This window comes from Pangasianodon hypophthalmus, chromosome 23 (genome assembly GCF_027358585.1).
Source record: "Pangasianodon hypophthalmus isolate fPanHyp1 chromosome 23, fPanHyp1.pri, whole genome shotgun sequence".
NCBI classification, from domain to species: domain Eukaryota; kingdom Metazoa; phylum Chordata; class Actinopteri; order Siluriformes; family Pangasiidae; genus Pangasianodon; species Pangasianodon hypophthalmus.
The window spans coordinates 10,459,461-10,477,090 of record NC_069732.1 but is presented as its reverse complement, the minus strand read 5'-3'; the positions used below and the strand labels follow the sequence as shown (position 1 = coordinate 10,477,090).

The following is a 17,630-nucleotide window of genomic DNA, read 5'->3' as shown; positions in this document are numbered from 1 at the left end:
CTGCCAAACCCAGTGGAGGCGTGCTTTACACCACTGCATCCGACACTTTACATTGCACTTGGCAGCTGCTCGGCCATGGAAACCCATTCCATGAAGCTCTCTACGCACTGTTCTTGAGCTAATCTGAAGGCCACACAAAGTTTGGAGGTCTGTAGCTATTGACTCTGCAGAAAGTTGGCGACTTCTGCGCACTGTGAGCCTCAGCATGCGCTGACCCCGCTCTGTGATTTTACACGGCCTACCACTTCGTGACTGAGTTGCTGTTGTTCCCAATTGCTTCCACTTTGTTATAATACCACTACCAGTTGACCGTGGAATATTTACTAATGAGGAAGTTTCACGAATGGACTTATTACACAGGTGGCAACCTATCACGGTACCACGCTTGAATTCACTGAGCTCTTGAAAGCGATCCATTCTTTCACAAATGTTTGTAGAAGCTGTCTGCATGCCTAGGTGCTTGATTTTATACACCTGTGGCCATGGAAGTGATTGGAACACCTGAATTCAATGATTTGGAGGGGTGTCCCAATACTTTTGGCAATATAGTATGTGTATGTGTATGTGTATATGTATGTGTGTGTGTGTGTGTATATCTATCTTTGTCGCCCTAAAACTTTGACTTTTCGTAACTTTTTGAAGTATTAAATTCACTCACTTATCGCAAGCCTGTGCGATATGCATATTGCCATATTTACATTTGTGATATTTCGATATATATTGTGTAGCCCTAGTGACCACCCACCCTAATTCATATTCAGAAATAATTAACTTACCACTAGAAATTTCCCTGTGTTCCTAACTACGAGTTTCTTCTTAAAACCTGCTGAGAAAGGAAATCCCAGACTAAGAGGTCGTGTTTCATAAATGAATACTGACAAATGTTGGTTGATGATGTTTGCACAGAAAACTCCTAAATTAAATCCCATTGAACAATGTTAAAAAAAAAAAAACCTGGAACTAAAATGACATTGATATGCATGGAAACAGTGAGTAAAATACTCATGTGTCAAATATAATTTTGGCAAATTGTCAATGTAAACTATACATGTGTATTAATGACAGGACTTGCAGCTAGTGGACTTCCAGTGACGACCTTTGTGTTGTCTTTTTGGCTATGCTCACAGTTGATATGTTTAGAACAAAACAAGAACTGCATACAAGAAAATACATCTGATTGCCCTGTAAACTATAATACTGACACCAAACACATTGCAGAGAGACACAATCGGTGTGTTGCAGTGGCATATCCTCTGTATATGAATGCAGACCACATGCACCAACCTGAGGATATAAAGGTGTTTGAAATGTTCTTTAGACAAGATCGGATGAGGGGAGGTACAAACTCAGTGGTATAACTGTACTTTCTGCATGGAGAAGGGTCTGAGATCCCTTATACAAGTGTCTCATACCTTGTCAGAAATGACTGCTGTTGTTCCCTACATGGGAGGCTTCTCCAGATATTAATCATGGAGGTGCCAGTATTGCAGAATCTTAAAAAAAAAACAACAACAAAAAAAACTGTCAAATAATATGTGATGTGTTTAATCTCAAAATCACTCCCTGCATGTTATTCATTTTATATATAGATATTTGCTCAATTTTATGAGGTGTACATCTATAATTGTGCCATTTACTGCATAATAACTATAACAATTTTGATAGTGGATAGTGACATTAAAACCATGACAGAGTGTGCTGTTACAGAAAAATAACCAAAGACGGCAAAGTTGATTATTTTCCGCTAATAGTGCACAAAATGACACTTTTTCATTTGTTAATGAATAGTATGTACTACTTTTTAACTATTCATAATTACATTTAATGTTGTGGAACATCTGTGACACAACTTATTTATAGCAGCTATAAACAAAGCAAAGTCCTCTGTTCTGAAGACTGTCCCATGGTGGAAAACCTACTATCAATTACAATATCAATTACGATATCAGTTACAAAGAGCTGACACCGGAGACTCCTTTAATAAATATTAAATAAACATTTCCTATATTCCCATATCAATGATTCTACAGTATGTGTTTCTTTGGTACATAACACATATTTTAAATATGTTTATAGTTAGCCTGTGATTATATGGAGTATCCACCATACCATCTTAATATACCATACCATCCATATATACTGTATATGTGTGTGTGTGTGTGTGTATTACAGATAGATAGATACTTACAGGCTGAACTACTATCAGAGGTGCTGTTACAGAAAACTAATCAACACCTCCTGAGCAACCAGATTCAACAGTGCTGTTAGTGAGCTGTCTGTCTGTCCACTATCTCCAAAGTAGCATGTATGTCTTTTGTATAGCTTGTTGTCTGTGTTAAGGCTGATTTATCCTCTCCTGCTTGTATCAAAAATAATGGCACCCTCACAGGGAATACTACATAAACATGACACACCATGATTCACATTTTCCACTCAATCAACTGGAGAAACTACACTAAAAATACAACATGGGCATAGTAAAAGTGCTATAATAATTTTTTTAAAGTCTGGGACATTTTTTGTTCACTGAAGTGTAACTTTAAAGCACTTTGGGAACCACAATGCCTTGCTTCCAGTCAAACTAGCTACCGTTTCATCTGCTCTTTCCAAGGTGTGTGTTTGTGCCTTCTGTACAGGTTGTAGTCATTGTTAAGCCTGATTTAGCTCTCCTGCTTGTGTCTTTATGCTCTTCAGTATTCAGTATTCAGTACTCAGGGTTCAGGGAATGTTCCACGACCAACACTTTTCAAACATCAACGGGCTTTTAGCAACTCCCTCGGGAGGTGCCAATATGTTTTCCGCATCAGTATGGGCTGTAACTCAAATACGTCCTTGATCACTTTCCCTATTCCCTTTCAGCTAAAATAAATAAACATAATTAAAATCTTAAATGTAAAGGTGATTTATAACTTAAAATTAATTAACATTCAGTTTTATTTGAATATTCCAGCGTCATTTGACAGGTTTGCACCGAGACAGATTCCCTCGCTGAAGGGAGTAGTGCAAGTGGATAGTCTCTGAATGGGAATCGAGCCGAGCAGGAGGGCCGATGACGTGAACGTGACCGTTAGTGAGTGCGCAGTGAGAGCAGCGCTGAAATTCAAATTTTGAACAGCAGCAGAAGTAGCAGCAGTAGTGTGTGTGTTTGTGTGTGAGTGTAGAAGGGAATTTAAAAAGATTTGTCCTCAGTTAGGTTATAGAGAGAGGAAAGCGGGGTGTAACAGTGTTATTTAGCTTGAGTTTGGGATTAAACTACTCCGGAATGGACCCGTTCACCGAGGTAAATACCTTCTGTTAATATTCTGAAGCGGTGTGAGTTAACAGTAATGTTAGTCTCCTGACAAACTGTAGCTAACGACTCACTAATGCTGCCAGCTGTCTGACTAACTAATGACTCCAACTGTACATTCATTTAAATGTGAAATAGATGTGTAGCTGTTTTTATCGCAAACCTTTTTTAAAAAAATGACTAGAATAAGTGGCTAGTTATGCAGTTATCGCTAGCTAATAACCCGCTAGCCAAACTACCCATATCTTTGTTTAGCTAGTTCACCATGTTAAGGCGTGGCTTTCTGTGTCTTAGCCATTCAGAGTTTGTTCTGAAGTTTACAGTTTTCATTTATGGTTTCACAGACTTCTCAAATTTTGAAAAATATATATTTTTAAAATATATATGCGCTCAAAACTAGCTAACAGTGAGCAGGGTATGACTTGGGTTATGTCCAAATCCCACCAATGAAATGGCTGAATGGTGTCACGTGACAGCATTTTTTGGGAATGACCTGCACTAACTGAAATTTCCACTCATTGCTCGGAGGCTGCCAAACTGCAGGAGTTTGGGGATGTGTGTGATCATGCTGAGCTGTTGGTCATGTCTTTGATATGCATGCTGTTAAGAAGGTCGGCATTCACTATTGGCAGATATAACTCAGGGTGCATGTTTCAAAAACTGGAGAATGTCAATGGAAGAAACAGCATCATGGCAGTCAAAGGGGGGAAAAAAAAAAAAAAGGTTCCACAAACCATAAAAGCATCTCTTTGTTTAAACAGGTGGTTCTCAAACTTTTAGCAGCCAGGGGACCCATTTATCTGTTAAAATAATTCCCAGGACCCCTTCAGTACAGATTCGATTACAGTTCAAACACCATGTTCATTATTTACATGTGTACAGTAATATTTTGCCTGTGCATTTTTATTAAAATTATCATTTCATTCAACTTTACATTATTTATCAGCCTACTTGTTATTGAAGTAATGAGAATTGGATTTAACCAAAAACCATTAAACCAGTAAAACATGTTAATAACTATAAGAACTCAAATATAATAACACTGATAATGGTGGATAGTTATTGATTTTCAACACTGTAACAAAATAAAAATAATTGCGCATCCTCTGGCTATGTCTCACGGCCTTCTGGGGGTCCTGGGACCACACTTTGGGAACCACAGATTTAAAGAATATCAATACAGATAACTAAAATGACTCGCATAATACTGTGAGGACAGTACTTCATGTTGGCCTCATCCTGTGATCTCTATTCCTGTTTTTAATAGCAAATAAAATGGAGTTTGTATTAGAAAATATCTACTTTTTACTGATTTTTAAAATATAAAACCTCAGTTAAAACTGAAATTGCTTTCTGCTTGTATCACTTATGAAGAACAGTTAGTCAGACGAGGCACACAGCAAGTGTGAGGAGGGAACAGAAACCGCTATATTCAAATTCATTTAAAAACAGTACAGTGCTTAAAACGGGAAGCTTAAAGATGAGATTGTGATCAAGCAGGCTTAAAGATTAGTTGAAAGAAGTTGACTAGCAGCTGTTATAGAGACCTTTGGATAGATGTTCTTTATTAATTAATCAAAAGGGGATTAAAATTTGGTATTAAAATGTATATTAACATACCAATTACTTGTCCAGTCTTACAAATAATTCCTTTCTTTATTCAGACAATTTGTTTAAAAAAAAAATGTCTTGGGTCTGTATGCAGATCACGGTTTTTCTTTTTTCCTTTTTTTTTTTTAACAAAACTTTATATTGGTCCTTTTGTCATTTGAACATCCTTGTTAACATATAACAGTCTCCTGCAGAGTTTCTCAACAGAACTGTGTGTTTTTACTGTTTACTCAGAAACTGTTAGAGCGCACGCGAGCTCGCAGGGAGAATCTTCAGAAGAAGATGGCGGAGAGACCCACAGCAGCCAATCGACAAATGACCAAGAGGTCAAGAGAGCCACTGACAGAGACAAACAGTGTCGTCAGTCAGCCACCAGCTGAAAAAGGTGCCATCTTGTTTAGATTAGTTTAAGTTTAGGTTAACTTGAATGAGGCTACACAATAACTGCATTTTAAATCAACAGAAAACATCCGTTGTCAGGGGTCAAAATATATACGAGTGATGAGCTTTGTTTTTAATGCACTAGACTCAGTATCGATCATTCGCTAGCTTAATTTTTGAAATGCAATTCCCATAGCTTAATTTTGGCTAAGATTTAAAAAGTTTGTTGTTTCATTAGGAGAATGACCATGCTGTTGATGGTGCTGTTATTTCAGATTTTTAAATTTGTCTTTATAAAATAACTTGTTTGCATTACAGTACTTCCCCCTTCCAAACCCTCTCCTTCTAAGCGTCGCTGCTCAGAGGAGAATGCTCGTTTCACTGGAGAGGAGAACAAGGAGCCCATGGCTCTTCAGGTCACAGCTTCAGATCCCGCAACGGACAAGAAGCCCCCCATTGCACCAAGCAGTATCCGCTCAGCCACAGCGGAGAGACTGGCTGTCCATTCTAGCTCAGACTCGAGCACAGGGCTTGCACACCCTCCTCCAGGCAATGAGAAAATGGAGGCTTGTCCTTCACAGACCATAACAGGATGCACAGATAAGGTGATAAAGCACTCTATGATGGAGGAAAGCAGCGAAGCTCTCAAAGGCGATCCTGCTCCCACTCCAGCTGCCAGCGGCATGAAATGTCGTCTACAGAGACTGGCAGAACAGAGGCACTACTGGGACTCAGAGGGTAAGCTTGAGTCAGTTAGTTCTTGGATGAATAGCTACCTTATTTAGTTACATAATTGGCCTATTAAGTTATGATGTGGTTGCTTATCACCGTAGGATTTGATTATGGGATTACTATTAAATTCACCTCTGTGTCTTGTGGTGAATTAATTAAAATGTCAGTGGGACTGTTTATACAAAATGTTCATTCATATTGAACTGTATTTACAGGTAGCTTTGAGCCGGTCCCCAACAGTGCAGCCCTGTCCCCTGTTAAATCCCAGAGGATGGAGATTGCTACTAATCCAGCTCCAGCCATCACATCAGAGAAGCCATTAGGCAGGAAGGGCAGACTGGCAAACCTTGCTGCGACAATAAGTTCCTGGGAAGATGATCTTGGGCATCCACCCACTTACAGAGACAATGCACAAGGGCAGCCTGGCACGGCCTGTGTTCCTCCTCCAGCACGTGTGGGAATGAACACCAGTGTCAAGACCAGTGCTGCTGCACAGCAAGCTAAGTCTATCCAGCCGGTTGCTAGCAAGCCTGTGCACAGCGCTCAGCAGGTGGGAAACACAAAACATATTCTCATAGAGCATGAAAAAAGAGTTTTGTTTTGTTTTGTTTTTAATCCAGATGTTAATCACACTTCATGTTTGGTTTGTTCTAGCCACCAGTCTATTCTCCAGTCAGATCATCCAGGGTGATTCCTCCAAGCCCACAGAAGACTGAGATGCCTGAGCCAAAACTGGCTAAAGGACACCTCTCCCCTGCATCCAGCCCCCTGAAGAGTTTCTCTAGTCAGCACTCCACCCCAGTCAAATCTGGAAGAGTCCCGTCTTCTCCTCAGACTAGCCAGTGTTCCCAAAGCCCTCTGAAAACTCAGGCCCCATGCAAAGAACTAGGACCAGGAAAAGTTGTTAATGCAAGTCCTGCAAAAACAAACGTTCCTGCCAACTCTTCCTCCAGTGTAGTGCTCCCTCAGGCTACTGAGAGGCTGAACAAGGATACAACACCCCTACAGAAAAGTGGCCCAGTTGGACCTGCTGGTGAGTGACTTATTAAAAAATATATTTCTTAAGTTGCATTTAAAGCAAGAAGTTAAAAAGCAAGGTATCTGTGGTATTTCATTTTATTATGTACATCTTTTTTGTCCAAATCATTGCATTGTCCCTAGGGGGTGTTAAGTCATTTTTGGAGCGTTTTGGGGAAAAGTGCCAAGAACGTAATCAGGGTTCTCCTCTTAACGGTGTGGGTCTGGCTCGTACACCTGCTGCTACACCGTCATCCACTCACAAATCGAGACTGCTTCAGGAGAGGCTTACTGTCACACACGGAGCTTCCAGTACTACCCTCCTCACTCAGAAGCAGAAAATGGTGGGTTGTCTTAATTTTTTTCCTCTTCATATTTTGTGAAGTGGCTAGAGTTCAATTTTTATCTGACAAAATAATTTTCTTTTGTTCTTAGGAACGTGAGGCAGAATTGGCACAGGTTCGCAGTCGATTTCAGAACAGCAAGATGTCGAAAAGCAGAGAGGATCTCACAGAGGACACAAATAACTCGGAATCTAAGGTTGCCAATGCTTTTATTTACTTATAATGACTGAATAAATGTAGAATGAACTGAATGGCTTGGGTGTATATATACATAAATGTTGTTTGATGAATCACCTTAAACTAAGATGTTGTCTATAAACAACTCTTTAAGCAGTCTTTATGAATTATGTAACCTCATAGCTTAAATGAATCTCAGAGTTTACTCCAATGCAAAGTGAAAGAAACACAGGTATGATTGCAGCATTCCTTATCATTCTCAGGAGTTGGAAGAACCCAATAAAAAGTCTGTCCCAGTCCTTAACGATGAGCCATTGGCACCACAGCTGGATATTCTGCACACGAAATTCAGTGAAAATGGTAAAAAAAAAAAAGTCTAACCCTTAAAAAAGTCTAAATTTTTTTGAGAAATAATATAATGCAGCACAGTAATGTTGATTGACTAACCCAGTACGGTTGGTACCTTGCATTTATTCATTAGTACTAAAGTATCCTACTTATCTGATGGCCTAGGCACAATGATTTGATGATTAACTTCTACTAGAGTTATCTTCTAACCAGATTCTTTGCTTCATCAGAAACATCAAATATAAAGCCTGTCCTATCAAGCCCAATGAAGAAGGTTGATGTTCCTCTAGAAAAAGCAGGAATGGATGAGCAAAGAGAAAAAGGCAAGAAGATTAAAAGCTCTCCATGTTGCTTGTCATGTTTGCATGTAGTTGCGTATCTGTGAATGTCCTTAAACAGTTCCTCTTGATTTTGTAGAAACAGAGGAGGAGATACATGAGATCGAGATGAATGTAGATGGCTCCATTAACTCTGAGGTCATTAACCATCTTTTTGAAGATGTTTTGGAGGAGAATGATGAGCATGATGCTGAAGAAGATGAGGAGGAAGATGCTCTAAACATCTCCTCCATGTCTCTCCTCACCCCGCTGGCAGAGACTGTAGCCGCTGTGGTCAAGAGCCCTGAGAGGAAAGTCATGGTGAGTCTAGCACAGGAAAGGCAGTGTCATTATTATGCTTAGATCTGTAGTGTCAAACTTTGGATGACTACGTCTCAAATCAGATTTGTATTCTCCTTTTGTAAAGAACTAAGTTCAGCACGTAGAAAGCCTGGTTAGTTAAATTGGGTGCGTTTAAATGATCTCTGCGGTGCTGTGGCCATTCGACACTAGTGTCTGACACCCCTGCTTTACAGGCCTGGTGGACCAAAAACTATAATTACCACCAAAATATTGTAAACGTTTTTATTTCCATACTACATACGTTTTTCTTGTGGTGTATCAGACATCAACCCCAGCCAGCTCATTTATTGAGAAAAATAAGACTCCTGAAGGTGTTTCCAGGCCCACAAAATTCCAAAGGACACGAATGCTTCGCGCTGGCTCTTCTGACAGCATTGAGACCCTAGAAGAAGAGCACAAACTTCCCTACAGGTAATCATACAGTGCCATGATTAAATATGAAGCTAAATACCATTAATCATCATCATACCACCATATGTACTGAATGGGTACCTCTGTATTTCAGCATTGATGCATACAGATCAACCAGAGTGAAAGAGACCGAGAGACCTGAGGTGAAACAGGTGATTGTGAGGAAGGAAGATGTGTCACAAAGAATGGAAGAGCCACGGAATACCAGTCACACTAGCATTAAACAAAAGATGCAGGTGATTCAAAGTAACAATGATTTTGTCTGGAAAAATATGTACTTGTGTGGTTAGTTAGTTTCAAGTTGTCTCGTTGGTGCTTTCAGGTTTTGACCAATGAGATGAACATGCAGCAGACAGTGATCCATCAAGCCAGTCAGGCATTGAACTGCTGCACAGACGAGGAGCATGGAAAGGGCTCTCAGGTGGAGGCTGAAGCTGAGAGGCTGCTGCTTATAGCCAGTGAGTGACCAGTGACCAGCAGGGATCTAGACCATTGCTTTTTGTATTAGATATAATGGCCTGTTCTTTGTCCAGCTGAGAGGAGGGTGGCTCTGAAAGCTGCGCTGGATCGGCTGAAGGCAGAGGGACCAGCAGTTCAGAAGAAAAGCTCTTCCAAAGCCCAGGATGACATGGGCGTGCCTGCCTCCAAGGGCTCCATCACACTGCAGGAGCTTCGATTACCTCTTAAGGCCGACTTTGTCTGTTCCGCCGCTAATAAGCCTGGTACGTCCTGTGTTGTTTTATTTTTTTCAGTGTTCTGTAAAGGTTCTGTTGCAAAAGATTAGATATCAGTATTAAGTCTTGATGATGTGAAGATTATAGTACAGATATTGTAATAAACAATGCCAACATGCACCTTCTGAGAGTACTGTAAGTATAGTCAGTACTTTTATAACACTGACTCTGTTATTAAAGTAAAATTAGCTGATTAGACAGTGAAATCTATTTTGTTCTGTTACATTTGAAAATGTCAAGTATCGTGATAAGATATTTTTATCAAAAGATATATTGCACCCCAATCAAAATATGCAGTTTGCGTCCATATGGTGATTTTGATGTTTTCAGTTTCAAACTTCATTAATTAAATGTGTAGTTTATCACTGTTCAGTGGTTACGTTGGAGATCTATTTTACTTTTTATTATTTTTTGTTTTTTTTAAATAAAGAATCTGGAAGCCATTACTTCTTTGTGATGATCCGTGCTGGAGCTGAAAATACAGTTGCTACTCCTCTGGCCAACACCAACAATGCACTCAGTGGGGATGCCTTGACCTTTTCCACCAAGTTCACTCTGTGAGTCTAAATGGCTCTGTCACCAGTGTGGATATTACTCCCACCTTTTATTACATCCATTTTCATTTTCTTCTTTTCACATTTCAGGCCTGATGTATCCAGTGACTTTGAGATTGATATTGAGGTTTACTATCTTGTAAGTAAATTTTTCATTTTCTGTTTTTAATCATGCATAATTTAGACATTTTTCAGTGCTAGATATTCTGTTTTCTCAGGTTCTGAAACGTGAGCTGTTCGCTGATAAAAGAAAGAAGCCCGCTAAGTCCAAGGTACGAGTCTTTCTGTTTTGTTTGTTACTACTAGTGCAAATGAAAATATAGGGTTTTAAGAATCTACTCGCTGTCCTTGGTGTGCTACAAATGTAATGTGTGAGACTGTTTAATGTTTTGTCTTCTCCCATTAGGCAATCACCCCCAAGAGATTCCTTGCTATCACTGTAAGTAAACTCTTGCAAATTCTTAATTGCTTATGCACTGTCATGAAATGCACAATGTTCTGGGGTCGTATTCACACAGAATCTTATCTTACCACTAAGAGGCACTAAGGAGCAGAGTGTTCTCCTAAGAGGGACTAAGAGTTTCTCCTTAAAACATATTCACAAATGTGCTGCGAGGAATTCTTACTAAGGAGTTCTGAGCTAAAAGTAAAGGTTGTGTTGACCATGTTGGTGCAGATGACGGTTTCATGAATGAAGAGCAAAAGTGATTGGCTGATGTGGTAGCAGACTGCCAGTGAATCAGACAGATAGATGGATAGATAAATAGATAGAGATCATTTTAAAGCTTAGTGTTATCAAATATATCAGACAAACCTGACTGTAGTGTAAGGTTTTTTTTTTGTTTGTTTGTTTTTAAAAGCTGATGGTACATGTATAAATAAAATGTGTAAATTATCTGAACATTCTCCATCTTAAATTCATATTTACTAAAGGCTTTGGACAATCTGTTGCTGACAGGTGTTTAGTTCTGTGATATTATTAAAAAACTTTTTTTTGTCTTCTATAACAGAAAAGCAATCTACAAACACCTGGTGAGTATTCAGTAAAAGCAATGCTTAATTTGCTTAATTATTACAGTTTAAGCATGCAGCTTGGATAACACTGTGTTTGTGTTTGTAGTAGTGGCAAGCCCTGGGGGTCCGAATGCAGTGCGCACCAGCAACTTTGCTCTTGTTGGATCACACAAGTTAACCTTGGCTGCTATTGGAAAAAACAAATTTCCTCTGGAAAAGGTAAACTTCATGGTGTGCTTTGTATGATTCTTGCAGTTGAGATTAAAAAAAATATGGTTTTGGCATGATGAGAGAGAGAGGTTTTTTTTGTTGTTGTTGGGTTTTTTTTTTTTTCTTTTCTTTTTTTTCTTTTTTCTCCTCCTCTCCCTCCAATGGGCTTATTCAGGACACAAAAGAGAGTTCTTTGTATGCATTTAATTTGCATGTTCCCCAAGCAAAGCATTAAAGTCTTCCTAATACTAGCATGGTGCAGTGCTACTTGTAGAGATCAGCTTGTTTATGCGCACTCATTTCTCTCTTTATAGATCAGATATGAAGGGTGTGAGAGCAGGCTTCTCAGTGACATGTTTCAGAATAAGGTTTTTATATTTGTTTCATGTTCAGTAACACAGGGGTTGGATGCTTGTTGGCTGTTTTGTCTTAATCGTATTTTGCTTTGCAACTAATTTACATTGTGTTACTAACCCAAGTCACCTTTGTGTGTCCTCACTTGTTTACCCTCCCATTGGGTATTCTCTCTTTTCCGCGAATACTGTATGTTTCGTTTCTTCTTTTTTTTTCTTTCTTTCTTTTTTTTTTTTTTTTTTTTTTTTTTTTTTTAAATGCCACATGTTTAACTGAAACTGTTAAGCACGTTTTCTAAACTCCCATCTTCACCTCCAAACATCTAGGTGCCTTTTCTGTGTCCTTTGGAAGGCCATATTTACCTCAAGATGCAGTGTGAGGTCGACTCGCATGTGCAGGAAAGGGGCTTTTTGGTCAGTGTCCTATAGCCCTTGCATATGGATCACAAAATATCAGTTCTTTATAATACATATTATTGCTTGACATGGTAATAATATTTGCACTGTCACATCTATCACAATTTATAGACCATGTTTGAAGATGTCAGTGGCTTTGGAGCCTGGCACAGGAGATGGTGTGTCCTCTCAGGGTACTGCATCTCCTACTGGACTTATCCTGATGATGAAAAACGCAAGGTCGGCAAAATAGAGTGGGATTTCATCAATGCTATATCTTTGACAAATCGGAAGATAAATTGTTAAATACGTGATCTGTTTTTTGTAGAATCCTATTGGTCGTATCAATTTGGCAAGCTGTACAAGTCGTAAAGTGGAGCCTGCTAACCGTGAGTTCTGTGCCCGGCCCAACACCTTTGAACTGATTACAGTGAGACCACAAAGGGACGATGACAAAGAAACTCTGGTCAGCCAGTGCAAGAACACCATGTGTGTCACAAAGTAAGACTCTACTCAGTACATGCTCAGTACAATCTGTGATCTGTAACTCTGAGTGGTTAGGAATGGATATCACTATCACTATCCAACTATCTCTAATAATATGTGAAAAGATAAATAAAGAAATGCTAGAAAATGTTGTGCAAATCTAGTATGTATGCATCAAGGAATCTCAGTTCTGGAATTTACCAGTAATTTATGTCTGCATCATTTAACATACAGGAACTGGCTTAGTGCTGACACAAAAGAAGAGAGAAATCTGTGGATGCGGAAGCTCAATCAAATCCTAGTGGACCTGCGCATGTGGCAGCCAGACTCGTGTTACAGGCCAGTGTGACCCTGCCAGAAAAAGATCATAGGCTCTCATTCTACATCAAACTGTTTGCTGAGAAGTGCAATACAATATCAAAGTTACAAAACGTTTACAGTGGAATATAAAGTTAAGGAAGTGTATATTTGAGTGAAGTCATGGACATGGGAGATTAAAATTTAATAAAGCAATGCTCAACATTTAAGCATTTCGTAGAAGAGAATAATCCACCTCACATTTTTTGTAAAGGGTACATGCTGATGTTTAGAGCAACTAAATGTTGACTGTACAACTTAACATCATGAACCTGAACAGTGTATTGAATTATAAATCACAAATGACTGTTTACAATATCGAAAAGAAAGCCATGTGTTGGTTCATGGTTAATGAAATCAGTGACACACTTTGTAGGGTTTCTCTTAAATACAGGAAGCAAGATTTAGTTTGATTGGCATAGTTACTGCAGTTTAAAGCTCTAGACTATACTGAACAATTTCCTCAATAAAATGCAGTTGGCTTGCATTCAGATATGTAAAATTTCTGCTTCAATCTTTATATTTAAACCAGGTTTTGCTGAACTGCCAATATGTGTGCTGTAATAAAATATGAAAATAGTAACCGCTTCAGTTATAGTGGAATAATGTTTACACAGTAACATAAGCCACACTAAAGCATTTTTAGTATATTATTTTCAGCAGTGCTCAATATAATCATAAAACATAGGACAGTGTTTATTTAATATTAACGCTGGAGTGTTTGCTACACACAATATGTTGAGAACTACATGTCTTGGATTTTATTAATACAATGTCAAGCTTCATGCTTACATCTTAGATATATTTTAGTTTTATGGTGTTACTATACCTTAGTATATTTGTAAATACTGAGAGCATGTCATTTATATATAATCAGGAGGGTTGTTTTGCTTTTATTCAGGGAACTTTTATTCTAGTTTTATATATATTCTCTGTGGGTTGAACAATGTCAAAGTACTTTATAAACATTTCATGTATGAACAGTTGAATTCGGCTGGTCAACAAGGCTGACGATGGACGTCGGAACTGTTTTTCACTTTATTTTATTAAATTTATTTTTGCGTGATCAGTTAACTTTAAGATGCTTTATAATGCAGAGTGCCAAGACTGTATTCTTAGCTGCTGAAACTACTAAAGTGCACACTTAATGTCAATAGCTGCTTTAACTGTTTTATCTTGCAGTAGATCTTTTAAGACAAAAGATCTACATCACACCAGTTTCACTTTGAGTGTATGTGAACTATGTAGACACATATAGTTTTTGTTGTTGACACAAAGCAGACAATGGCTTTTTTTCCTTTATTACTAGCATTTTCTTCTATTAATATGGCTTAAATGCACATAGATGCCTGCTTAAAAGCCTTAACACTATGTTGTGATTTGCTGTGACTAGTGGACAAATTTATTAAGGCACTTGAGTATGCTTCTTGGTTTCCCACCCTGTTTTAAACACTCCAAATGTAGTGTCAAGAAATATGCAGTGCTGACACTCCAATAAAAGCCAGCAGCTTTAACCAATCCTGTGCATGGGTATCACTTTAATTATGCATTAATTCTTTTAGGTTACTTTCTCAGTGATGTCACTCAGTACCTTGCTGATGTACACTTTAGCAGTAACCCTGTTGTTCATACTAGCGAGTGACAGCCAACCATCTTTTTCCTGTACAAGAGCCACAATTCTGGCAGCAGTGATGAGTAACTAATTAGTTATGAGATGGCAGTGCAACAAATCTATGACTGGCTCTAATAAATTTCTCAGACCAATTAAGTACAGTAATCATTCAAACCTTTTACATGTGTATTCTGTCAGGTTTGGGAGAGTTCAAAAATGTTTCTGTGGTTTAAACAAACCAGGTTGGTATTTTCAATATTTATTTCACTAATTATGAACATGTACAATGTGTTACATAAGGATTCACCCTCCCTGAGTCCACCTGTTTAAAGTGACACTTGATCTTGTATAATGTAAATACACCTGTTTATGGAAGGCCCCTGACTTTGTTAGGGAACGTTCCTATACAAAAAGCATCACTAATACCAAGGAACTATCTGGGACAATGTTCTGGAAAAGTATCAATCAAGGTTTGGTTATTACGAAGACGAATATATATTGAACTTCCCATGGCCTGCAGCACCATTAAATTCATTATTAGTAATTAGTGATTAGTAATTAGTGAAGTGACTTGTGGCCAAGTATGGTGACCCATACTAGGAATTTGTGCTCTGCATTTAACCCATCCAAGTGCGCACACACACAGTAGTGAACACACACGCTGTGAACACACACCCGGAGCAGTGGGCAGCCTTTTTTTGCTGCAGCGCCCGGGGAGCAGTTGGGGGTTCGGTGCCTTGCTCAAGGGTCTCACCTCAGATGTGGTATTGAGGGTGGAAGAGAGCACTGGTCATTCACTCATTCAATCATTCACTCCCCCCACCTACAATCCCTGCCGGACCTGAGACTCGAACCCACAACCTTCAGGTTCACCTTCGGGTTGCAAGTCCGACTCTCTATCCATTAGGGCACGACTGCCCCCCAAATATGTAAACAATATGGCAAAACCACAACTGCCTAATGGGCAGCGTACCTCTGAGGAAACTGGAGGGATCCTCAACTCTTTTGGTAGAAGTTCTTCACAAGACAGTGATAGCCTACATACTCCACAAAGCTGAACTTTATGAAAGAGTGGCAAGCCATAGGAAAGCCCATTTGGGCTGAGTTGCCCCTTGGCCTTGGTTGCTACTCTGACTAATGCATACACTCTTCTGAAATCACAGATTGTGTCACTAAAAACTGAGGTTGAAAACACTAAGCATCCAGACAAATGTTTGACTCATGAATCACTTTTTTGGGGGAAACAGTGATTTTTGATGGGTATATTAAATAGTTTATTGAATGTCACATTTACATGCTATAAAATTTATTGTGTAATTCATGTTGGAAGTGGCATTTATACATTTTAAATGTCATTAAGGTAATGTTTTGTTTTTTTTTGTGCATAGAACTAAATTCTGAATTAACTAAATTTGCATTTCCCTCAAATTTGTGTACTTCCTGTCTTATTTTTGCTAACATAAGAGCTCTCATGTGTACCTTGAAATAGAGGTGTGCGCGAGACCATTTTTTAAATCCCACGCCCACAGTTATTTCCTAATGAACTTAGTTTTGTTACTAAGTTACTCTGTTACTATGAAACAGTTACTAAGGATTAATGGGTGATCCCTTTAGACATTCTGGCCCTGTTATCTGTGTGCCTCAGCAGAAATCAAGAGTCATCAGACCAGGCTATGTTTTTCCAGTCTTCAGTTCAGCCTCAGCTTTCTGCTCTTGGCTGACAGAAGTGGAACCCGACACGGTCTCCTGCTGTTGTAGCCCCAGAGGTGGGCAGTAAAGAATTACATTTACTTCGTTACACTTACCTGAGTACATTTTTTGGGTAACTTGTACGTTTAGAGTATATTTAAAGATGTGTACTTTTACTCTTACTCAAGTACATTTTGTAAGAGTGGTGATAATGGTAATAAATATGAGATTTTGTAAATTAGTTTATATGACTTGTTCGCAAGTCTCGCGAGACGTTGGAGAGGCTGCTTCTCGAGAGGCTGCTACGCATCTCCCGCTTACGTTTAGCGCGCGTTTAGTTGGAAGATAAAAAAAAAAAGATTAGTTGGAAGATGATGGCTGAAGCAGAGGAAGACGTGTGCGAGTTATCGGAGGCAGATCACCCGTGGCCTCATGTTCAGTCTATGTTTTCACTCCAAGATGTCAAAAAGAATAGTTTCATAATGCGATGCATGCTAAGTGCATCAAAACGAACTGACCTCGCAGCGTACAAGAATTCCAGCTCCAACCTGAAAAAACAAGCAGCGATAAGTGTCAAAATTACGCCTATTTGAACCCTATTAATGGTAATTTGGTAACTATGGGCACTGCTGAAGTTCAACATTAAAATTCTGTAAAAACAGATTGTTCAAGAAAGAACATATGACCAAATAAACATCCACATACTGAAGCGCAAACACACAAATTCATACACAAACATAATAACACACACTCTGCACACACACCTTCTCTTTTGTTCTCTGTTAGCTTGTTTGTGTTGTGAATGTGAAAATAAAGACAGAGTTAACTGTTAGAAAAACATCTGGGTGTGTTTGAGATTTTATTGCAAATGACAGGTTATGTGATGTTAATGTGCCCATCACAGGACTGAGATGGTTTTATATAAGCAGAACAAAGAGACTTGCAAGGAGAGGTGTGTGAAAGCTCTCCAAGTAGTTTGAAATTCAGGGTTTTCGCTTCCTATCAATCAGATCAGAAGTAACTAGTAAGTAGCTACTTGAGTAGTTTTTTCATCGGATACTTTTTTACTCTTACTCAAGTAACTATTAAGATCGTTACTTTTACTTTTACTTGAGTAAATATTTCCCATAAGTACTTGTACTTTTACTTGAGTACAGATTTTGGATACTCTACCCACCTGTGTAGCCCATCCTCCTCAAGGTTCGATGTGTTTGCATTCTGAGATGCTTTTCCAT

The 17,630-nt window shown here is 38.8% G+C and overlaps 1 protein-coding gene across 4 annotated transcripts; it reads left to right on the top strand.

The window, feature by feature from the left end:
- Nucleotides 1–3,052: 3,052 nt before the first annotated feature.
- Nucleotides 3,053–14,612, top strand: anln (anillin, actin binding protein). 4 transcript variants are annotated; one of them, XM_026929908.3, is made up of 25 exons: nt 3,053–3,280; nt 5,135–5,285; nt 5,600–6,019; nt 6,229–6,563; nt 6,668–7,046; nt 7,175–7,374; nt 7,466–7,570; nt 7,815–7,911; nt 8,130–8,222; nt 8,398–8,537; nt 8,842–8,990; nt 9,085–9,226; nt 9,313–9,448; nt 9,524–9,712; nt 10,155–10,281; nt 10,369–10,417; nt 10,497–10,550; nt 10,685–10,717; nt 11,289–11,310; nt 11,399–11,511; nt 11,817–11,870; nt 12,183–12,269; nt 12,384–12,491; nt 12,580–12,752; nt 12,972–14,612. In XM_026929908.3, exons 1-25 carry the CDS (start codon nt 3,263–3,265, stop codon nt 13,084–13,086), a joined length of 3,489 nt encoding a protein of 1,162 aa, XP_026785709.3. In that variant the 5' UTR covers nt 3,053–3,262; the 3' UTR covers nt 13,087–14,612. The 4 variants fall into 4 exon arrangements, with proteins under 4 accessions (XP_026785709.3, XP_026785705.3, XP_026785707.3 ...); XM_026929904.3 differs by having other exon boundaries at nt 8,299–8,537; XM_026929906.3 differs by having other exon boundaries at nt 3,054–3,280; nt 8,317–8,537.
- Nucleotides 14,613–17,630: the final 3,018 nt, after the last annotated feature.